Source organism: Cordyceps javanica, chromosome 2, assembly GCF_051103115.1.
Source record: "Cordyceps javanica chromosome 2, complete sequence".
NCBI classification, from domain to species: domain Eukaryota; kingdom Fungi; phylum Ascomycota; class Sordariomycetes; order Hypocreales; family Cordycipitaceae; genus Cordyceps; species Cordyceps javanica.
Window position 1 is genome coordinate 2,611,977 of NC_139296.1, and position 22,100 is coordinate 2,634,076.

Below are 22,100 nucleotides of genomic sequence, written 5' to 3' on the forward strand. Positions count from 1 at the left end.
AGTAGACAGGTCTGGCGAGAGTGAGAGCTTCATGTTGGATCATCATTGTTGTGACTTCCCGGCTTCAACTCTGTATCGGGTAACTCAGATGTGCATGCGGTTCTGGGTTCTGCCACCAAGGCACTGACAGCCAAGGCGGGGTCATTCATTGCCTACAGGAGCCCAACTAAAAAGAAACCCCCACCAGAGAAACTTCATCCATGTTCACCAGCACAATTACACCTCTGAAAGCTTTTGCGGTGGCCTTGACGAGTGTTGTACATCCTCTAGGTGCAGGCTTTCCGCCATGAGCTTCTCTATTGAAGTACCCGGCGAGGCCAATCCGCTAAGCTTGGAAACACTCTGTCGCGCTCTCCTGGGAACATCTTCGACCGACTTTGCACAACGGCAAGCAGCTGGACAGCAACTCCTGTCTTGGGGGGAGCAGGGACAACCAGGCTACTACTATGGACTTCAGGTACAGTTGACAAATCATACGCTCATATGACGTGCCTTCAAACCTTCACGCCACTGACAAGCCGGCAGACTGCTTTCCTTGATCGAACGCTCCCAGTCGATGCTCGCTTCCTCGCCATCATCCAGCTAAAGAATGGCATTGACCGATTTTGGAGACACACCGTGACAAAAAACGGCATCAAAGCAGATGAGAAGGCTGACATTCGCCTTCGCTTATTTCGAGGCACGGTTGATGAGCCAGACCGCAGGTTGGCCCTTCACAATGCTCTGGTCATTGCTAAAATTGTTCGCATCGACTACCCGACCGACTGGCCAGATGCTTTCGCTCGCATAATCTCCTTGCTGCGCTCCTCCAAGGATGGCAATCAATATCACCTGCACGGCGCGCTAGAAATTCTATTACGAGTCGTAAAAGAGCTTGGCACCGCTCGCCTACGGAAATCTCAGACCGCTCTTCAGTCCGTCACTCCTGAAATCGTTTATGTCTTGTCTGAAATTTATGCCGAAAAGTCCAATATATGGGTCTCATATCTCTCTTCTGGACAAGGGAACCAAGAAGAAGCAGAAATGGCTATGCAAAACAGTCTTTCTGCGGTTCGAACTCTTCGCCGCCTCGTAGTCGTTGGATATGACAGGCCTCATACTGATTCTACCGTCGAGCAGTTCTGGATGCTCTCTCAGAACCAGTTTGGCCAGCTTCTCACTTTTGTAAACGACAACGATGCGCCGAATGAAATGGTCGGCAAGCACCTTCTTCAATTTACCAAACTGCATATCGACATGGCGGAGCAATATGCTGCCAGCTTTACGATCTTACCCAATTCTCTGCCCCTAGTCCGTGCATACTGGGATCTGATTGCCAAGTTTGCAGAGGTATTCGACACATCTGGCGGCATTCGTCAGAGTCAAAATGATGTAAAGGCAAAGGCGGAAGGTCCTCTTTTGGAACGGCTTGCGCTCAAGGGACTATTGTTGTTGCGCGCATGCGTCAGGGTTGCCTTCCAGCCCTTGCAAACATTCAAATTCCGCACACCCGAAGTCAAACAAGAGCAAGACCACGCGCGCAATGTTATCAAGACCGAGTTGTTGAAGGATGAGCTCGTTGTCCAGATCGTCAACGCTCTCATCAGCCATCTGTTTGTGTTTCGCAAATCTGACCTTGAAGCCTGGGATGATGATCCCGAGGAATGGGAGCAGCAGGAACAGAGCGAGGGTAACGCCTATGAATGGGAGGTGCGCCCGTGTGCTGAGAAGCTCTTCCTGGATCTCCTTACAAATTACAAGCAGCTCATCATTCCTCCTCTGTTGCAGTATTTCCAGAGTGCGCAAAATCCGCAGGCGGATATCGCCACTAAAGAGGCTGTTTATACTGCGATGGGACTCTCTGCTGCTCACGTCGTCAACTCCTTTGATTTTGAAGCCGTCTTATCTTCGACTCTCATAACTGATGCACAACAATCAGGCGGTCTGTTCAGGGTTCTAAGACGTCGAATCGCCATCCTGGTGAGCCAATGGGCACCCATTAAACTCTCTAACCAGAGCAGACCAATCGTCTACCAAATGTTCCGTCATTTCTTGAACCCTGAAGACGAGACAAATGACATAGTTGTGCGAATTACTGCTGCTCGTCAGCTGCGGTGGATTGCTGATGAGCTAGAATTCAATGTAGAGGCTTTCCTACCGTACGCTGCCGACGTTCTGAGCCAGCTTGTTGATCTTCTTCAGAATGTGGTGGTGGACGAAACAAAGCTTGCCATTCTAGAATCTATTCGAATCCTAGTTATGCGCATGGAGGAACAGGTGGTACAGTTTGGTGATCAGCTGATGACTGCACTTCCCAAGGTGTGGGAGAATTCTGACGCAGAAGAGTACATGATCAAGCAGCATATCATTGCCATTTTCGCTGCACTTGTCATGAGCATGGGCAATGAATCACAGCGTTATCATAACTTCATGATGCCGCTCCTCGGAGAGGCGGCGAGAGTAGGCTCTGACCTACACGTCCACCTTATTGACGAATCCCTAGAACTTTGGAATGCCATCCTGGAACAAAGTAAACCTCCGCTTACCAAGGAGGTTTTGGATCTTGCAGATGCAGCTCTTCCTCTTCTAGGGTATTCGCAAGAAACGGCTTCAGAAGCCATGTCAACAGTGGAGTCGTATATTTTGCTCGCTCCTTCAACCATGCTCGACGGCGATATGCGCACAGCCACTTTGACTGCATTGACCAACTCTTTAAGCTCCACGAGCAGAGCTCAAGTTCGTGCTGCTACTGTGTGCATCGAATACTTGATTCGCGCCGCTGCTGACCTAGGAGGGTCCGACGGTATCTCTGTTATCATTCGAGATATGGTTGACATCGGATTCATGCGTGTAATCATGGGAAATCTCCGCGATGCTTGGGAGGCCCACCAGACCACAGGGCCAAACAGGAGAGTGAGCAAGCTGAACACTGTAACCCAAGGAGATTATTTTGCCATCCTCGCGCGCCTGGCGTTGGCCGAGCCGGCCTTGTTTGTGCAGCTGTTGGCATCTTTGGGAGCTTTAGACGAAGTGTGGAACTGGTTGTCTGCTGAGTGGTTCTCATACATCCAAGGCATGGACAATCTTGCACGTCAGAAGCTATATCTACTAGGGCTCACTCGCCTACTAGAGCTGCCATCCCCGATGCAAGGGCTGACTCTCAGTAAACTACAAGACTACTTCGACATGTGGACGGTAGTACTGGCGGAGCTGCAGGAAGGTGTCCCCAACGGGCGCGACATGCTGATTGGAGACCTAGGAGAACTGGGTGAAGCAACAGAGTACGATACCCCGAAGCGCATCACAGAGCGTCAGATGGTGGGCAGTGATCCTGTCCACACCATCCAGGCTTCTGCATTTGTTCGAGAGAGGCTGCAGGACATTGTTGGCCGTGTGGGCGGCGAATCGGCATTCCAGGAGCAGTGGGCTGCCAATGTCGACCGGGACGTGATCTCCAAGTTCCAGACGATGGCGGGCCTGGGTCAATGAAACGGGACGCGTCCATTTTTCAACGACTGCATGAGCCCTCATTTCTTAATAAACGCGATGGACTCACGGCTAGATGGATCATATTAGAATCAGCATAAAAACGTTTGATGATATGCAAAACACATTCCCCCAGATTTGTTTTATATACTGTTTTTATTCTCCAGATATTTAGGTCTAGCAGACCATGAAGTCCATTACAGCTTGCTTTCAGCATCAGGAGCAAGCTTAATGATGACCTTGCCCCATGTGTCACGTCCGCCGAGCGCCTTGAGACCATCCTTTACGCGGTCAAGGCCGACAAAGGCCTCGTCGGTGTACTGAGTGCCCTTGAGCTTGCCTTGGCGAACGAGGTCGAGGACGCCGCGCCAGACGATGGGCACCATCTCGGGTTGGTGCAGCGAGTGGGCGCCCCATGCGAGGCCGACGAGAGAAATGTTCTTGAGCAGGGCCTTGTTCATGGCGACCTTTTCAATCTTTCCGCCGGCGAAGCCGATGATGAGGATTCGGCCATTCCAGGCGATGCACTTGGTGGACTTGTCGACGAGGCCGACGGGGTCGTAGACAATGTCGACGCCCTTCTCGTCGGGTGTCAGCTCCTTGACCTGCGCGGGCCAATTGGGGTCGTTGTAGGAGAGGACGTGATCTGCGCCAAACTTTTTGGCGATTTCGAGTTTGCGCGGCGTGGAGGCGGTGGCAATGACGGTTGCGCCAAACGCTTTAGCGACTGCAGGTTTTCGAGGGTTGTTAGCCGAGCGGCGCGAGTCTTGCCTAGTCTCATCCTTTCCTTGGGGTTTCGGGGCGGGGGCCATGACGAACTCTGAACGGCGGCGATGCCGACACCGCCGGCGGCGGCGTGGACGAGCACCCAGTCGCCCTTCTTGATGCCGGCGCGCTGGACGAGGCCGCTGTAGCTGGTCGGCGCGGTGACGAAGAGGCCAGCGGCGTCCTCAAAGGACCAGCCTTCCGGGACGGGAAGGATCGTCTGCTCGGCGGCGTGGACGTACTCGGCGTAAGCGCCCTGCGATGCGCCAAAGACGCGGGTGCCGACGGGGTAGAGCGGCTTGGTCTCGGGGTTCTTGGGGACGGCGACGACGACGCCGGAGAATTCGACACCGGCAGTCCAGGGAAAGGCTGTCGCGACAAGTGTCAGAAGAGCGCGGACCAGAAAAGGGGACAAGGACAAATATAGGAGAAGGGTGTGTGCGCACGAGGTTGGTGCTGATATTTGCCCTGGATCTGGAGAATGTCGAAAAAGTTGGCGGCCGCGGCGTGGACCTTGATCGTGTACTCGGCGTCCTCGTTCTCGAGGTCAGGCAGGTCGACGACCTTGAGCTCCTCGGGGCCCTGGTGAGACCAATTGCCGAGACGTTGTTAGCGAAAAGAGGGAGGAAATCAATATAGGGGGGGGGGGGGGGATATCCAGCATATACTACGGCGCGCATTGATCAATGGACCTGGGCGCCGCTGGAATTTCGAAGCCGCACCTTGACGTATTCCGTAATCTGGATGCCCTTCATAATGTCCGATCGTGTGTGCGTGTGTGGTGACAGGACTGGGCTTTTGTGGCGGAACTGGGAAGTGAAGCAGCAGACGATTTATATAATAATATGGAGAGAAGAAGAATTCGACCGCCCGATAAGAATCCAAAAAAAAAGAAGAAAGAAATACTGAAATTATAATGGCAGGTTTCTCGAAGTAACAAGATGAGAAAGCTCCCCGGAGCGGAGTTTATACTTTACGCGGGGGAGGAAAGAGGCCGAGGCCCATGGCATCTCCACAGCGCCCCGGGGAGACTAACTGGTTACAGACCATCAAGCCCGCGGTTATCATTTCAAGTGTGCAAATCTAGGTAGTCATGGCATCTTCCCCCACACACTTAGAAAGCGGACCATCCACTTGTCCACGGCACAAGTAGAGAGAGATGGTCGATAGTTTTGTGCCTCGTCACTCAACGACGAGACCCGACAATACCCAACAAACGTTGTGCGACTGACAGAGTACGCAGTCGCCACAGGCCTACCCCCGGGCAAGCTCTTTCTCATACTCGAGGAGATGCAGAGCAATCACGAAAGCCCCAAGTCCTTGACACCCAACACCCACCCTGTTGGGTCTGCTGCTGAGTGGCCAGTTTGAAAGGGCATAATCACTATGCATGGTTCTTGGTGCCTCTCCAATATCAACGGCTAGCACCGTGACGAGCTAATCAAGTGGTATACATGCTGTTTTGTGCCTAGGTAGAGGATAATACACGACCTTTTCCATCTCTGCCGTAGGTATCTGCATTCATCGTCCTTGCTGCATCCATGACTGATATTCCATCTTCTGGTATATGTATAAGAATAGAAAGCTATGCTGCCATTCGCACGCCCCTGTCCAGGCTTGCCATCGTGTGGGCTCAGCCGGAGAGCAGATATTCTATAGCACCCTGCACGCTTCCTCCGCTTCTTCGCAACGCGGCCACGTTGCGATCGAAATCAAAAAAGCCCATGTCGTTGAGCTGCCGGAGCTGCTCCTCGTATCGTTCCTCTGGTGGCCGGTTGTCGGGGGGTGCAGCAGCTGCCGCTCCAGAGTCGCCGCCAGTCATGGAGCGCATGATTTGTGACATGTGCTGGAGTTGCTCTGGGGTCATACCCAAAGCGTTTACCCCGCCGCTTCCTGCTCCGGCGCCGGCTCCGGGGAATAGGGCGGCAAAAGGGTTCTGCGCATTGGCGCCGGCACCCGTCGTGCCAGTTCCGGCACCCGCATCAGCCCCGCCTTGACCTGCGGTTTGTGTGCCGCTACCAGTACCTGCACCAGTACCTGCACCAGCACCAGGTCCAAGCCCAGCAGCATTCATGGTTTGCATCATGTCAGCAAAACTCATGCCAGGAATAGCGCCAGACCCGAACGGGTTCAAAAAAGGGTTCACGATTGGGGGTTGCTGCCCTTGTCCCTGCGCCTGGGCGCCGGTGCTGCTGGTATCGGTTGGGTTCTGAGGTGTTGTGTCTGTTGCGCCTGGCGCAGGGAAGGCCGATTCGCCTCCACGTAGACCACGCTGCATACGCATGGCATTGGTGAGCATGGCGGGGTTGCTCATCATCTCTCTCATGAAAGGCGATGTAATGAGCTCGCGAGCGTTGGGCATGTTGCGAAGCATGGGGTTCGAGTCGATGAGCATGTTGACAAAATCGGGGTTGTTGAGCGCCTCGTTCATGGTTTGTTGAACGTTAGGGTCAGACATCATGCGAGCCATTCGCTCCTCGTCCATGGGAGGGCCCATCTGTTTCGACATGTAAGCTGGGAACCGGGAGTGTGAGGACAGGGATTGGGCAGGGATTCGGTGCTGCACAAGGGGGCCAAACTTACGCCACCATCGGGACCAAACATGTCCATGCCAGGAAGGTTCACCTGATGCCCGGCATAACGGGCGCCGGTCAGGCCGGCGAGAGGGTTATTGGCAGTCCCGGAAGCCATGTTGGCGGGCAGCGCCTGGGGCGCGGGAGCACTGGCCGACGAGGTTGATTGGGACTGGTTGCTGGCGGCGCTCTTGACCATGTGGATGATGTTATTTGGCTTGATCTTGTATGTGCTGAGGTTATCGTCATTCTTCATGACCCGGCCAGAGTAGATGAGCCGTTGGCGTTCGACGGGGATGTTCTCGAATTCCTCGCCAGCAAGCTTAGTCTTGAGGTCCAGGACGGATGCGCTGTCGGCCATTGTGATGACGTGTGTGCTTTCGGACGCGGTCTTGACCTTGAAGGTGATCTGGGCATCGCCGCCCGCTTCGGCGTTGTCGGCCATGGCGCGCTGCGACGACAAGGGCGGTTGGAGAAGGGGAGGAGGGGGGAGGGAGGAGGGAAGAGAGGATGGATTGGGCGAGTTGTTGGCTGGCGCAAGACGAGGCGGGGTGAAAACGGGTGGAAGGCGGGTGGAAGGCGAGAGAGACTGGGATGGCGAGCGAGTGGGCGGGGCAGAGCCAGAGTCGGGCGGCTGGTTACCACTTTTTGACGGCTGCTGGTAGAGAGAGCTTGACAGTGGACGGTGTCGGCGGTCAGGCAAAGAAAGACCAGACGGCGTTGCGGTGGACGGAGGGGAAAGCACGAAACCGAAATTTTTACAAAGGTAAAAAGGTAAGTAAGGTACCGTAGGTAGGTAGGTAAATTCGCAAGGTAGCGATTAAAAGATGAGAAAAGACGAGAGCTGGTTGGAGGCGAAGAGGAGCCAGGTTCTTGGTGCAGGAGAGGAGGGAAGGTAATAAACGGAAAATAAAGGCAGCTAACAACGAACGGATGTGGGCCCGCTCTAGCGAGTGTCGCCGCTGTAATCTGTATTCCATGTAGGTACCTTGGCAGGTAACAAACGGACCAACGTGCCTAGCTATAGCGGATAACACTGTAGGTAAGGTACCTAAATATTGCCCAACTACCTGGTAGGTACCTACTACTCCGTCCTCTTCATTGTTCAGCCTTTGTGCTCCATCCAAATTTACACAAACAAGCTGAAATCCCAACGTTGGCAAGTACTATTACGGTTGGAGTGACTGCACCCTTGTCAAGGACTTCTTTATTATGCGGACAAACTTATCGACACTGGGGGTATTTATCTGCCCCAGCATGTCCTACACACCGAAGTAGGTGCTAACCTGCCCACTTGGTCGGTACAGGGCATCATGCCGCGAGCGCCTGCAAAGGTACTAGGTAGGTAAGGTAGGTAGGCAGGCAGGTAGGTACCTAGGTAGAAACCTAGGTAGGTAGGTAGGTTAGTAATTATTACGGGGTCCATTTCGCAGGTGCTCTGCCCGCCATACAGCCCCTGTATCCCCTGTATCCCCTGTATCCCGCCCCTGGGCAATCCACTCTCCACGCCTCATCATGACGCTGACTTTCCATCAACGTCCACAGCCTTCTCAGGCCAGCATTTACAAGCCAACCTGCCACAAGTAACAACTTACGCCTACCTGGGCCGACCAGAAATGTACGCCACATTAGACTTCATCCCAATATTACCCTTACCCTTACCACGGAAGCGATCTACACTAATCCGTACTCTCGTTATCAAATAATCAATTCCCCAGAATTCATCATCCTTGATAGTTCATCACTCCGCCAGCCGCGGCTGCTCCTGTCTCGTTCCCGAGCAGCCCGGCTCCGTTCACGGACGATGCTTCTCAAACTGATGCCGAGTCGCTTTCGTAGGATATTTTTGAGCTTGATATCTTAGTCACACAGAAACCGTCCTCACAAACGTCATTCCAAATACCTACCTACCTACCTGGTCCCAACTACTTACACCACTATAGCTGGTACCACTAGGATACTGGTAGGCGTTGTAGCCGCAGTATTAGTACCCCCCATTACAGACCACGCAGTGACCGTACGCCTCCTAGACCCACCTCTGCCAACTACAGTCCAGCCTCAACACCAAGCCAAGCACATCACGACAACAGCTCACCACACTCGACTCATCGAACCAGTCCTTCTAGTCCATTGCTTCATCGCACACAAAAGGAGCGCTCGTGCAAGCCTCTGTGTATGACCTTTGATTCTCTCAAAAACTCTCCATAGAAGATAGTCAGCGTTCCGCTCCCTACAACAATGCAGCCTGCATCATGATTCAAGGCATCTTCTACGCAAGATTCTTCCCCAAAGAGGGTACGTTGTCATCCGTCTCACGCTCTGCTCCCCGCCAGTATTCTGATCAGCCAAACACCAAACGCACCAGGCCCCACAATCGTAGCGCAGTCACCCCCAGGATGCATCACCGCCGCCGAAAATTCGACGCGCCCTCCGCTCGTCGACTTTGACGTTCTGCAAGAGTACATCATCCCCCGCCAGGCCTTTTGCAACCGTTATGTCACCATCAACTCGCCCGACGGCAAATACACCATCCTCTGCCACCCCGTCGTCATTGCGCACACTAAGTATCTGCGCAATGAGTTCATCTTCAACTTTGGCCTCCTCGTCGAGGCCGACGTCGACCACGCCGCCTACGAGCGCGTCGTCCGCTGCCTCGCCGCCACCTTTTCCGAGATGGAAAAGCAAAATGAGTACCTGAGTCTCGGCCAGGACACCCGACCCGCCGCCACCGCCGCTGCCGCTGCCGCCGCAGCAGCGATAACCACAGGCCATGATGACAATGGCGATGCGGCGACCGCCCGCCGCCCCATTGAGAGCCTGCTCGAGATTATCAAGGAGGATCTTAATAACTATGGCGAGTGCATGATTCCTGTTGGTGCGTTCTCTTCCACCATGCAAATCTCCAATCTATGAGCAGTATCTCACTCACAGCTCACACAGATGAGGCCAACACCATCAACATGAAGCTGTTCCCCCACCACGCCACCCCGCCCCCTGTCAAGGGATGGCACGTCCCCGTCGCCAAGACCAAGTTTGCCGACATTGTCGACCCGACCTGGGATTTGACTTTGCAGCGCGTCATCGAAAAGATTGACGGTGTCTCCGACGTCCGGCGCATCGCCCACGAGGCATCCGTCTCCCTCGAGCTCGCCAAGACGGCCCTCCGCCACCTCCTCTACTACGACACCATCTTGCTCCTCGACATCTTCTTCTTCGGCTCCTGCTACGCGCCTCGTCCCGGCATTCATGACTTCGTCGAAAACGTCGACGGCATGGTTGACGAGTGCGCCGGCTACGTCTCCCACGGCGCCGCCCGCGTCAGCAACTTTATGCTCGTCAAGCTCATGATGTCCTTTGGTCCCGGCAAGAGCGTCAAGGAGTGGCTCATGAGCCATCAGGATGCCGGCTTTGACGTCATCAACTACGTGGACATCCGCCGCTTCGTTCAGTTCGGCGTCATCAAAGGCTGCCTCTACCGCGTTCACAAATACGTCGTCTCCAAGCAGTACATTGCCGCGCTCGCCACGGGGCAGACCCGACCCGTCAATGATGCCGCCGCCGATCCCCTGCAGAAATACACAGACGGGTGCCACCACTTTGACCAGATCATAACGGAGCGCAACTTGACCAACGATGAAGTGATTGATAAGCTGAAACAGCTTCCCGTCCCCAAGGGCGACCTCGCCGTCTTCTATAGATGATATCGGCCAGGTATACACACACCCATACATGATTGACTATTTACATGACCAGAGATAATATGGAGAATCATGAAATTTGGGAACAAACGTCGAATCATGTCTAGATTTGAATATTCGTCATTTGCTGACGCCAATTAATGTACACTATATAGTTTTACAAAAAGGTCGTTTTGATGTTGTACAAGTGAGCTTGGGCCACACGGGAGACAAAGACTTCTTGTCCATTTGTCTCACCATTCATGCTCGTTTCCACCTTTGCGGCTCTCCTCGTTCTTGTGCATTCGCGTCAGCTTGGCGCGCTCGCGCACTTCAGCCTTGCTGGGCAGCTCAATGTTGGGGTTGTTGGCCAGCTTGAGGCCCTCACGGCGGCCCATCATCTTGAGCTTTTTGTTGACCTGCGTCATGGTCAGGGTCTGGCCACGCTCGGCCGCCTGGTCAATCATCTCCTGCTTCCTGCGGCGCACCTCGCCCGTGTACGGCTCGCCGGGGTAGATCTTCCCGCTGGCCTTCCATTCCTCGTCTTCGACGAGCTCCACGATGCGCACGTTGTGCTTGCCCTTTCGCAAGATGAGCATGCGGTCGTCGAGCAGGAACTTGGCCGTCTCCTCCGGGAACCACATTTTGATCGGCGTCCAGTTCAGGTTGCCCGGCACGAGGCCGCGCTTCTGCCCGGGCTGCGCGGCGACGTACGCGCCCTGCATCTTGACCAGCCGCTGGCCCTCGGCGGCGCTGCTCGCAAGGCCCGTCGCGAACAGCAGCTTGGCGGGCGAGAGATTCATGACGGAGCGAGGCAGCGTGATGTCGCTGCGCGGGGCCGTGTTGGCGTTGATGATGCCGGAGCTTTGCGCCGGCTCCTTGACGATTTGGGGCAGCTCGCCGCCGAAGCGGAACGAATGCTGCTGAGCCTCTTCCAGCGCTTTTTGCGACCCATGAATCAAAGACACAAACTCAAAGGCCAGGTTGTGCTGTGCGACGCGCTTCGACGGGTCCGCCTTGTGCTCCTCCATGATGGATTGAATCTTGGGCATGGGCAAAAATGTAAAGAGCTTCAGCAGCTTCTCTACCTCGTCGTCGTTTCGGCACATAAAGTATCCGTAAAGGTCAAAGGCCGACGTCTTGAACTCGTCCAGCCAGATCGCGTTGCCCGCGCTCTTTCCAAACTTGACGCCAGCGGAGTCTGTCAGCAGGGGTACCGTGAAGCCGATGGGATCGTGCTGCCACCCCGTCTCCATGCGCGCATACGGCGCTTCCTCTGTTGATCGAATCGTCTTGAGCGACTCGATTCCTGACACAATGTTGCCGTACTGGTCGGAGCCACCAATCTGCATTTGCACACCGATTTTGTTGTACATGTGCCAAAAGTCCCACCCCTGCAGCATGGGATAGATGAATTCGCCAAGGGACATGCCATCACCTTCGGTCAGCTTGCGCTTGGCTGTATCTCGGCTCAGCATGGGGCCGATTCGGGTGTCCCTGGCGAGTCTTTTGATAAAGTCGTACAGCGTTAAGCCTTGCAGCCACATGTTGTTGTTGAGCAGGCTCCTCTTCGCCGCCCAGTCGTCTTCGTAGCCGTATTTGATTCGCATCTGGACGACGTTGTGCCAGAGCTTCGTCAATTGGTAGTGGATTTTGGTGATATTCTTGGAAATGTCAGAGTTGGAGATGTGCTCGCGGCTTTGTAGGCGGCCAGTAGGGTCGCCGATTCTTGCTGTTGAGCCACCGATAAGCGTCACGGCAGGGTATCCATGAAACCATAGCCAAAATAGTGGCATCAGAGGTAGCATGTGGCCTACATGCAAAGAGTCTGCCGTGGGATCGATTCCGACGTATGCGCCGATTCGTTTAATTCGCATAATTTCCTTGATCCTGTCGGTGTTTCTGTTATACATGATTAGCCTTTCCTTTGTTCTGCCACTACGATATAGAAAATGTTGCCAGAAGCGCGTGCACATACCCTGCCACATCCTTAATGTATCCTCGCTCGTCCAAAATGTCCCACACGTGCCGCAGCTCTCCATTTTGTATCTTTTCCGCTCTGGCCTTCCATCGCTCTTCTCCCTCTGCAACTTTCTTTAAATGTGTCTGCGCAACGCCTCGGACTTGCTGATTTAGCGACAAAGACTGACGAAGTTGGCGGGTAGCGCAAAGCGAAGTCGAGCTCGTTCGCAAGGGGCCAAGCACAGAGGCCGACAATCGGACGGCCATGGCGCCGAGGTTGGCGTGATCTAGCTCTATTGAGGGAGCTCCTCTTCGCCTTTCCGTCCAAGACCCCAATCAGCAGCTAAAACAAAAATAGAATGTGGACAGCAACCCCGTGGCGCAAAGAACATGCAATCGCGATTGAAGTCTTTAGCTGAACAACTCCAGCCTTTGCACGCAGCTGGGGCCAGAAAAAAGTCTAGCCAGTGGAGCACCTCTCTAGCGCACAGCTGCCGCCCAGCAGAAAGGCTTCACATGCTGCGAAAAAGCGCCTGTAAGCTGCAGTGGCGGAAAAACATTTTTCAGCCGCCGTCTTGCTCGGGAGCAAGCCAGCCAATAGCAGAGCTCCTAATTAGAGATCCTCGGCAATACCAGAGTCCATCACGTAGCGGAAACCACACCCTCCAAACCAACCCGACCTTTTGCCCTCCGAGAACACAACCCGCGTCGTGTCCGAATTGCGCATCAATTGAGACTCAGTGACCGACCGACTTTCAGTCCGACTTGCACGTCAAAGACTCTCTTTTTTTTGCGGCCGCCTCCGTCGTCCATCGTGTTCCTCTCTCGGCAAGAATCGGGTTGAGGTCATCGCGGCATTTCAGCACCATCACCTCTCGTCGCAATGGCTTCCATCATGCGTCCCTCCATCCTGCGCCAGGCGGCTCTAAGCCGCAGCGCCTTTGCTCAGCCTGCCATGCGCAACCCCGTCCTCCGCGCCGCCGCACTGCACACCACTAGCAAGCGACCTGCTTTCCTTCCTCCTGGACCTCGTAAGCAGTTACTCCCGGACGAGCCAGCGTCATGTGTTTAGGATGAGAATGCTAACATGTGTGTCATTTCAGAGGTCATCCACGGAACAGGTACCAACTGCCCTTTTACGGAGTCAAATGCGCTCAACTGCACCCTTGCAGCCCGCAAGAGACGCCATCAGACTATTCTGCTGACACCTCATCTCTAGTCAACGACCCGGCGCCGGTCCCCCACGCCAACGCTGCCCACGGCTCCTACCACTGGGCTTTCGAGCGCCTCCTCGCCGCCTCACTCGTCCCTCTTTCCATCGCTCCCTTCGCCTCCGGCTCTCTTAACCCCACCCTCGATGCCGTTCTGTGCTCGGCCCTGCTGCTGCACTCCCACATCGGCTTCCAGTCCGTCATCATCGACTACATTCCCAAGCGCACGTACGCCGGCCTCCACAAGTTCTTCATGTGGGCTCTGAACTTCGCCACTGTCGCTGTTGGCGTTTCCCTATACGAGTTTGAGACGAATGATGTCGGTGTCACCGAGGCTGTCAAGCGTGTCTGGAAGGCTAGCTCCGACTCCAAGTAGAGTGCCATTGGATGCGACTCAGCCATACAGGGGTTAAAGGAGTTCAAGTATGAATGAGAGGCAAAAGAATCGCTCTGGTTTCTCTTCTTTTTTTTTGTCAAGGCGGCTTCATGTGACTCGGGTCACAGTGTATAGAATGGTCTGCGTCGCGGGCTGCACATGTATTTCGGTCCGTAAAGATATAACGGTCCTGTTACCGTGGAATGCATCATTTTCTTTTGTTGGATTAAATCTTCAATGTCCATCCTATAACAGTGCTCTTGCGGCATGGCTACCTAAACTACAAGGGCGTTGCGCCGGCCGTATCAACCCGCCATTTAGAGCACTTGGTGAACTCTGACCGTCAAGCACCTTACGATAATGTCACATATTTTTCAGCTCAATTTTTTTTTTTTTGCTCCTGTTGGCTATTTTGACTATCTTGTGGCCGATGTACATCATCGTCTTTCCAATTTGGTATCTTTTTAATATTTGCTGCATCTAGACACACCCTTCTTCCGTTTACCGTTTGACCACATCAAAACCGATACGATACAGTGTTGAACGATATCCAGCTTGAGATTAATCTTCGTGCAGTGTTGGACCACATTAGATCTCGAGGCTCGTAATCTCGTGGCTGCTGACGCGCTCCAGCTCGGGCGTAGGAGGGCGAAGGTGGTCCACCTTGGTGCAAATCCAGCAACTAGCATACATGTTGACGCGGTCGATGCAGGCACCGTCACGGCGGCCACCGTGGCACTTGGGGGTGAAGCCGTTGGCTTCGAAGACCTTGAGGTACCAGGGCTCGAGGGCAGAAGAGCGCAGCATGACGCGACCGCCAATAGCGAGAGCGCGGTTAAGCTTCGTGACCTGCTTCGTGGCAGCCTCGGAGCCAGGGTCAAACCAATCCATGCTGTCCATGACAACCGCAACGGTGAGGGTGCCGGGCATGATGCGAGCGATGACCTCCTCGAGCTCATCCGTGTGGATGCGAAGGCCGTCAAGAGCGCCAGGGCGGGAGAGCTTTGCGTGGACCTCTTGGTCGAGGTAGCGGAGGTGGCATTTGGGGGTGAACTGGCCGGCGAGACAGACATAGTAGTACGGGTTATCCGCGCCGATATGAGTCTCCTCGGCGACCGGATCAAGGGTGTTGACCATGTAGTGCCAGATGGCGTGGGAGCGGCTGTTCTTGGCCTTGGGGTTCGGGCCCTTGACCAGGTCAGACTCGGCATGATCATTCTCAATCATGGCAAGCTGGTTCTTGGGAACACCCAGCGCGGTCCAGAGAAAGCTTTCCTGGGCAACGACGAGGTTGGACACGAGCTTCGATAAGAGAGCAGGGCGGATCTTGTTTCTCCAAATCTCACGCTGCTCATTCAGCGTTTTGGCGGCCAAAACTTGCTTAACAGCCCTTTGGATACCGAAGAGACGAGAGACCCAGCGCATGGCGCGGATGGCGTGGCGGGAGCCGCCAGTGTCGTAGAGGCCATAGGTGCTTTGGAACACATGGACATTCTTGAGCCAGTACTGGAACGCGCGGCTAGACAGGTGGGGAGAAAGCTTGGTGATGAGAAGTGTGCGAAATTCAGAGTGCTTGCCTTCGCCGAAAATCTTCCAGAAGTCCTCGTAGGGGAGTGCAGTATAAGCGGCGGCCTTGAGCTCGAGAAGATGGTTTTGGGTAGGGTTGAGATCGACGGCATGAACACGTGCCGGGCCTTGAGCCAAGTAAGACAGGATATTGTCGCCAGCGGAAGTAATGGCAAGAACCTTGTCATCGGGTCCAAGCTTGAGAATGCGCTCATCGACGCGTGCGTCTTCCCAGGTGAAGGCATAAATGTATTCATCGTTGAACTGCTTGTGCTTCTGGAGCTGGTCGTCATAGTAGATGCGCCAGTGATGGTTCTGGTAGAAGAATGCGGGCAGAGGCAGGTTGGCGGAGAGGTTCTGGACGGCAGTGAGGAAAGCCTTGGAGCGGATCTCGGGGGCCGATCTCTCGATGGCGCGGGTCAGGGCGTCGCCTTGGTTGACAGGGTACAGGTACGGCGACTCGGTAGCGTAGGCGTCAATACGCTCAAGAATCTCGTGAGGCAGAGCGGTCTTGGAGAAGGGTTTCTTCTGGCATCCAACCCAAACGTAATAAGGGATGTAGCCGAGGCTGCGGTTGCGAGCGTTAAGGTTGAGAATGGTGCCGTACTTGTATTCGAGGTAGTCACGGCGTCCAGATTCGAGTGCAACACGGTCGAAGTCGAACCAGGTACGCCAGAACATGCGCGAGAGAGCATTGACGTGACGGTCAATGTATCCAGCAGTGTAGTTTCGGAAAGAAAAGTCGAACTGGTTTTGAACGTAAAAATCAACGACACCGAAAACACCTGAGGGGGAAAGAAGAGAGCCAATTGAATCTACAACAGAGTAGTAGTCCGGCTGTTTGAGACATGTTAGTTTATACTTGTTTCGGTTCCTCGCAGTACGCCGGTGGAACTCACGATCATAGACAGGCTATAAGACATGGTAACCAAGTCAGCACCACCGTGCTCAGGGCGCTGCTGCTTGAAGTAGCTGAGCGCAGGGGAGCGAAGCAGATTTTGAGCGGCGGGCATGCCGTCCTCGTAGTCTTCCAGACGGAACTTGCGAGCATCCTGGCAGACAACAGTGACGTTCTTCCAGCCGAGACGTTCAAAACGCTTGCGGGCGACTTCGCAGAGGGAGGGGGAGAAGTCGACCAAGTAGACGCTAGAGAAGAATTCAGGGACATTGACGTGCTCGCCCATTGCTTCAATGTTCCAGCCAGTGCCGCCGCCAATCTGCGAGAGAAGTGTCAGTGATTGTTCATGGGCCAGGTACAGTGGTCAAGTAAAACGCACATCAACCCAGATTCTCTTTTCGGTTTTATCCTTTCCAGCATCTTTGGGGGATTTGGGGGCTTGGAATTTGGCCTTGAGCTGAGCGACGACCAGGGCGAGCATGTCCTCGCGACCGCGGAGAAGGATTCCGCGGGTGGTGTCATAAGCTCCGGCTTGTCTTTTGTAAAAGCTCTCGAGGGCATCTTGCTGGGAAGCCTTAGATCCACCCTGGTGAGGCTTGAGAAAAGACGAGTAGAAGAAGAGGAAGAAGGACTTGAGGAGTCCGGGAGAGGATCCGTCCTTTTCGTCGAGGGTGGGCTTGCCGAGAGAAAAGAGACAAGCTCCGCCGAGAAGAGCAACAGCTATGCCAGCATAATGCATAGTCTGCAATCCAAAGTCAGTGCCAAAAGGCAGAATGTTACCACCCTGTTGAAGCGTGGTTCAGTGGTTAGCATGCAGGACCGAGAGGGGGGTGGGGAGAAGGAGTGGGTGAATGTAGATTACAGGAAAAGCCATGGTATTCTCTCATTGTCTTGCGAGAGAATACTATGTGAAGGGGGTTTACAGCTCGGAGCTTGTTGAAGTGCTCAGAACTGAGGCAGAAAGAATACGTTGAGTACGAAAACAGAGAAAGGTGAAAGAGAGAGGCGGGCCAGAAAGCTGCCCCTCGTCCAAGGTGGCGTATATATACGGAACAGGGTCTCGCGTGCCTAGAGTTTCCACTCCAGACAAGGGGACACATGCTTCCTCTTGGAGCAAGCCGGGTATGATGGGCCTCTCCAAGTCCCAGCAAGGCAGAGCAGACCCGCAGCGACGCGATACTGTTACATGAAGAGTATGTGTTAGTCGGACACGAGTGGCAAGTTTGGCTGTCTTCTGCCGTGTAACGCCCGTTCAGAGCAGTGAAAGACACCCCGCCTCCGGAGCCTATACCCTGCAACATTTATTACGGTGCTGCTGGGGAGGGAGGCGATTTACTCAGTAGGCATTCCGTGGACCAATGGCTGGGCCACATGCTGGGCAACGTGCGGCATGGATGCACAGTGATGGGGTCAAGGCGAAGGAGCACAACCGTGACTGGACTGCGGTCTTTGTTGAGCCTAATCAAGTCGGCAGTGGTACCAGTCACTGAGTAAGTTAGAAAAGTACTACTTAATAGGCAGGACAGAGGAAGACAGATTGCAGTGTGGGTGGGCCAGAGGCGGAGGAGGCTGTTGGATGTGCAGATGTGGTAGGCTAGTAGTGTCGTTGTACGGCGATCGCAAGCAGCTCGTTACCCAGGATGCTACTAATAGAGCTTTACTTAGTACTGGTAGCAATTCCAATAGGAACGTTTCTCCACAAAGCGGGCTTCCGCGGCTCAAGGACTGGGCAGCCAGGTGCCGGAAGAGATCGCGACCGGTGGGTAAGAGCATGGACTTGATTGAGCTGCCGGGCAGTTGCGGAGGCGGAGGGAACTAGAGCTGCAGCTGTCTTGGGCCCTTTTTTAAACATTCCAAGAGAGACACTGGCCGAAGCTCAAGTTGAACCCGGTTGGAGAGACGAGAGGCCTCTCAAAGGCCTTTCCGGCGGAGTACTTAGCCCATGCCACGAAGCTGTACAGCAGCAATCACCGGTTGCATCAATGCTTCCTTGTTCCTCGTCCAACTCAACAAAAACCCCCAATTACCTTTTTGCATTGCTCCCACTCGATTGCCAAACCTCACCCGCTAGACCCTCCACTAAGCCGGCCCCATCCGCCCAATAAGATGCATCGACCCACGCACATGCGGCTACGCTGTGGATGATAGACGCCAGCAAATGGCACCAGTAGTAAGGTTTCTGGTCATTTCCCTACGCCAGTCAATTGCTCTGCAACAAGACCCTCATGTCGATTGGGTTGTAAAATCAGACCAGTACAAGGAGGCAACAGTGTTTCTGTGCACAGGCATCCGGAGGATGGCTTTCTGGCCTGTGACAGCCCCGCCGTCGTCTATAAAATATATCCCGCATGGATGCACTCCAGGCCAAAGCAGCCAATGAGGCAGTGCCTTTATAGCGGCCAAATTGTGGCTGGTGGTTACTGCATTGTTGAGAACCTGTTAGTACCAGTATACACCAGCCAGCTTCCTGCAAGTTCTCGCGTGTCCTGGGGTCCCCGGCAGATACAGGGTTGGGCTCGACTGCACCATCGCATGAGCAGTTTCCGTAATGAATCCAAGTTGTACACCAGTGAATTTTTTTGATCGGCATGACTGAAATTTGATGCTGTTGAATCACGCGCAGCATATACTGGCTGCCAAGACTGTCCACCATCGTGTACGCGCCCAGTAGCAATGACGTAGGGCAGCTAGCCCGTGACAGTGGCCGTGAGGCGAGCGCGACCTCTCAAGCTTTTCATGAATATTTGGAGGATTCCGTATCCCTTTGAAGTGTTGATTCTAGGTTTTTCTTCTTTCTTCTTCTTCACTACAACACCAAACGTTGCTTGCAACAGCCTGAGACGAGGTGTGGCAAGCACCAGTAACGTCTCTAGCCTCCGGTTTATCAATAATCCGTCTCCGGCCTAGCTCGGCTCTGGTGGTGTTCGTCGCCAATCAACACGCCTCGGGGCGCGACTCCCATGAGCGGACCAAGCTAACCACCACTTCATCGATTCTCGCATCATTTCTATCAGTAGTGTATCCATGAATCTCTGGCGCTGAGCCAGCCTTGCGCCATAATGGCCCCCGGATCCAGTCAGAAGGGAACAAGCAAGAAGAACGCCGCAATGCAGAAACAAAGCCGAAATTCAACCCCCGCGCCGGCGGCAACCTCGTCACTTCCGCCACCCGAGTTTTACGACCCAGACTACCTCAATACCCGTGTCATATTGTTCGCAAACCTCAACTACGATGACCTGGTCGATCACGGAGCTTCAAATGCTACCGTCCCCGACTCCAAGACTGTGGATGCGATGCTCGAGAAGCTGAAGAGTCTCACTAATATCATGGAGAAGCGGTCCACTTTTTACGATCGCGGCATGCGACATCTAGCAGACGAGCGCAAAAACCGCCCGGATGACTTTGATCGTATGCATGTTGATGGGGAGAACGAAGGGAAAAAGTCAAAGCACAAGCGCAAGAAGGGCGAGGGTCATGACGGTAAGCCTGTCCGGTCCAGGGGATTCACGCGTCGCAAAGCGACCATGCCCGACGCGCATATACTCACGCTAAATCCTGTGCAATAGATCAATCCTCTCCTGTGCGAGACCCGAAGGCTAAACATACTCGAGGCGCGTCCGGCAGCTCGTCTCTGTCTCCCAATGCCGCTGGCTCCCCGTCTACCATGGACGTGGACAAGAAAGCCAAAAACGAAAAGGACGGGGAAGAGGCGGATGAGGACGAATCTAGCTCCGAAGACGAGGGTGCGCCACCAAAGCGAGAAATGCCCGCCGCACAAACTTTCGGTGAAGATCCATCGACTTTCCCAGACCCGACTATATACGAGATCCGTGACGTCTACCCTGGCATGCCAGAGACGCTACGGAAGGAAATTTACTCGGTTGCCGTCTACCCGCCGAGCGATCTTGCAGACCTGATCGCAGGTGATCCTCCCGACAAGGATTTCAGCAACGCAAAGCCCAGCAGTCAAATCAACTTCACAACTTTCAACGCCTATGTCGAGCCTTTCTTCAGACCGTTCTCTGAGGAAGATCTCGCCTTCTTGCGAGAGCGCGGCGACCGAGCCTCGCCTTTCGTTATGCCGAAACGAGGCAAGAGACACTATACAGAAATCTGGGCAGAGGAAGACGGGGCCATGCCTGTGGATTCGCCTCAGCAAGGACGTGACAGGCTGTCGCCAAACATTCCCCGCGGTACCATTGAGAATATGAATGATGCCGTAGCCGAGACTGATGGGCTCTCCATTGGGCCGCTCGCATCGCGCTTATTACAGGCTCTGCGTCCTGAAAATCGCCAACAGGTGACTGAAGAAAAAGCGGCCACTAACGGAGTGAATGGTGATGTGAGCATGAACGGCGATGGTGACGATCACGCACCAGTCAGCGACGACAAGGCATTGCCTCCAGCGACGTTCATGACCGAATCTTCTACAGACGCGTGGAAAAAGGCAACACATCCAAAGATGGAATATGCGCAAGTTGACGAACGGCTTAAGCAGGAGCTAAGACACATCGGTTTTCTGCCTCCAGAAGGAGATGCCGACTACGATGGTCACTTTGACGACGAGGTTGCTGCCCGACTGCGAGTGCTGCAAACCCGTTTGAAGGAGCAGATGCTTATCAACGGTGCTCGCAAAGCTCGACTTACCGATCTTGTGCGCGAGCGCATGGCCCACCAGGAATACCAGACGATTCTGGAGGATTTGGACTCTCAAGTACAGGCCGCCTACGTGAAAAGAACTCGTACTATGGGCAAGAGCAAGAAAGCAAAGCGACCTGGCGGTGCGGGCGGTGGCAGTCATGCTGCCAACAGTGCTGCAGGCATGGCACGCCCAGGGATTGGCGATCTCACCAAGACCTTGATGGAACGGCGACGACGCTGGATAGACACAATAGGCTCTGTATTTGAAGATGAGAGCCTGCGAAAGGTACCCCGCAGTGAGGACGAGGGCAGTTCCATCTTCAAGTCAGCTCAGATGGCAGACCTCATGAAGAAGGAAAAAGAGCAGTGGGATGAAGATGCCGATGAGGAATAGATGCGGCAGTAGGCCAAGTATTGGCTGAGAGCGATACAATAAGGGTATAGGGAGGGGCGTTGCTTTTTAGGTACAAAAAGGGCAGCCATGCAGCGGCCTTGGCGTTATGGAGGATACAATGATGATGGTTATATTATTGATCTGGCTCTCAGACATGTTGCAATGGAGTTTGGTAGGTGCCCCTGGCCCGGGCGTTTGTTATTTCTAGCTTATCTTAGCACAGGCAACCGTAGCTTAGCGAATACCAAGTCGGCTGCACAAAGAATATGATGAACTGCCTGAGCCCTCCGGGTGACTGTCGAGTAACCAACGCAGCAAACTCGGCACCTACAGACCTTGATCGCACACGCAGGCTTGCATTGTCATCACAGCATTAGTGACCACGCTCTAGCTTGAAGCTAGCAAATTGAAGGGCCAAGTGTAAACTATGGCGGTGTGCTGAGACTCTGTGGCTTGCTGAAGGATCGTTGTTGGAGAGAAGCAGCAAATCACACCAGGGCAGCTCGACAAGCGCATGTTGCACTGCAGAGTGGCTAACTCATACAGTAGTATTGGACAGCTTACATGCAACT

General features: G+C 54.2%; 8 protein-coding genes across 8 annotated transcripts; 4 read left to right on the top strand and 4 right to left on the bottom strand.

Annotated features, from left to right (window-relative positions):
* Positions 1 to 286: 286 nt before the first annotated feature.
* Positions 287 to 3,468, top strand: V2A60_003294 (karyopherin KAP120; the record flags this gene model as incomplete). The annotated part of the gene is made up of 2 exons (XM_083254630.1): positions 287 to 457; positions 526 to 3,468. The coding sequence occupies 2 exons, from the start codon at positions 287 to 289 to the stop codon at positions 3,466 to 3,468; spliced, it is 3,114 nt and encodes a 1,037-aa protein (XP_083110756.1).
* A 194-nt stretch (positions 3,469 to 3,662) lies between these two features.
* V2A60_003295 (NADPH:quinone oxidoreductase family protein) lies at positions 3,663 to 4,985 on the bottom strand (the record flags this gene model as incomplete). The annotated part of the gene is made up of 4 exons (XM_083254631.1): positions 3,663 to 4,192; positions 4,285 to 4,599; positions 4,677 to 4,812; positions 4,923 to 4,985. The coding sequence occupies 4 exons, from the start codon at positions 4,983 to 4,985 to the stop codon at positions 3,663 to 3,665; spliced, it is 1,044 nt and encodes a 347-aa protein (XP_083110757.1).
* Positions 4,986 to 5,863: 878 nt separating this feature from the next.
* On the bottom strand, positions 5,864 to 7,248 carry V2A60_003296 (ubiquitin domain-containing protein DSK2; the record flags this gene model as incomplete). Its single annotated transcript, XM_083254632.1, has 2 exons — positions 5,864 to 6,727; positions 6,814 to 7,248. The coding sequence occupies 2 exons, from the start codon at positions 7,246 to 7,248 to the stop codon at positions 5,864 to 5,866; spliced, it is 1,299 nt and encodes a 432-aa protein (XP_083110758.1).
* Positions 7,249 to 9,055: 1,807 nt separating this feature from the next.
* V2A60_003297 (nitrogen permease regulating protein NPR2) lies at positions 9,056 to 10,504 on the top strand (the record flags this gene model as incomplete). Its single annotated transcript, XM_083254633.1, has 3 exons — positions 9,056 to 9,098; positions 9,169 to 9,678; positions 9,744 to 10,504. The coding sequence occupies 3 exons, from the start codon at positions 9,056 to 9,058 to the stop codon at positions 10,502 to 10,504; spliced, it is 1,314 nt and encodes a 437-aa protein (XP_083110759.1).
* A 230-nt stretch (positions 10,505 to 10,734) lies between these two features.
* On the bottom strand, positions 10,735 to 12,709 carry V2A60_003298 (tyrosine--tRNA ligase MSY1; the record flags this gene model as incomplete). Its single annotated transcript, XM_083254634.1, has 2 exons — positions 10,735 to 12,382; positions 12,459 to 12,709. The coding sequence occupies 2 exons, from the start codon at positions 12,707 to 12,709 to the stop codon at positions 10,735 to 10,737; spliced, it is 1,899 nt and encodes a 632-aa protein (XP_083110760.1).
* A 616-nt stretch (positions 12,710 to 13,325) lies between these two features.
* Positions 13,326 to 14,029, top strand: V2A60_003299 (CybS-domain-containing protein; the record flags this gene model as incomplete). Its single annotated transcript, XM_083254635.1, has 3 exons — positions 13,326 to 13,473; positions 13,546 to 13,563; positions 13,662 to 14,029. 3 exons carry the CDS (start codon positions 13,326 to 13,328, stop codon positions 14,027 to 14,029), a joined length of 534 nt encoding a protein of 177 aa, XP_083110761.1.
* Positions 14,030 to 14,617: 588 nt separating this feature from the next.
* On the bottom strand, positions 14,618 to 17,367 carry V2A60_003300 (class I SAM-dependent methyltransferase; the record flags this gene model as incomplete). The annotated part of the gene is made up of 4 exons (XM_083254636.1): positions 14,618 to 16,432; positions 16,495 to 16,812; positions 16,873 to 17,277; positions 17,356 to 17,367. The coding sequence occupies 4 exons, from the start codon at positions 17,365 to 17,367 to the stop codon at positions 14,618 to 14,620; spliced, it is 2,550 nt and encodes an 849-aa protein (XP_083110762.1).
* Positions 17,368 to 19,552: 2,185 nt separating this feature from the next.
* Positions 19,553 to 21,528, top strand: V2A60_003301 (histone acetyltransferase NGG1; the record flags this gene model as incomplete). The annotated part of the gene is made up of 2 exons (XM_083254637.1): positions 19,553 to 19,973; positions 20,060 to 21,528. The coding sequence occupies 2 exons, from the start codon at positions 19,553 to 19,555 to the stop codon at positions 21,526 to 21,528; spliced, it is 1,890 nt and encodes a 629-aa protein (XP_083110763.1).
* Between the last annotated feature and the right edge of the window lie 572 nt (positions 21,529 to 22,100).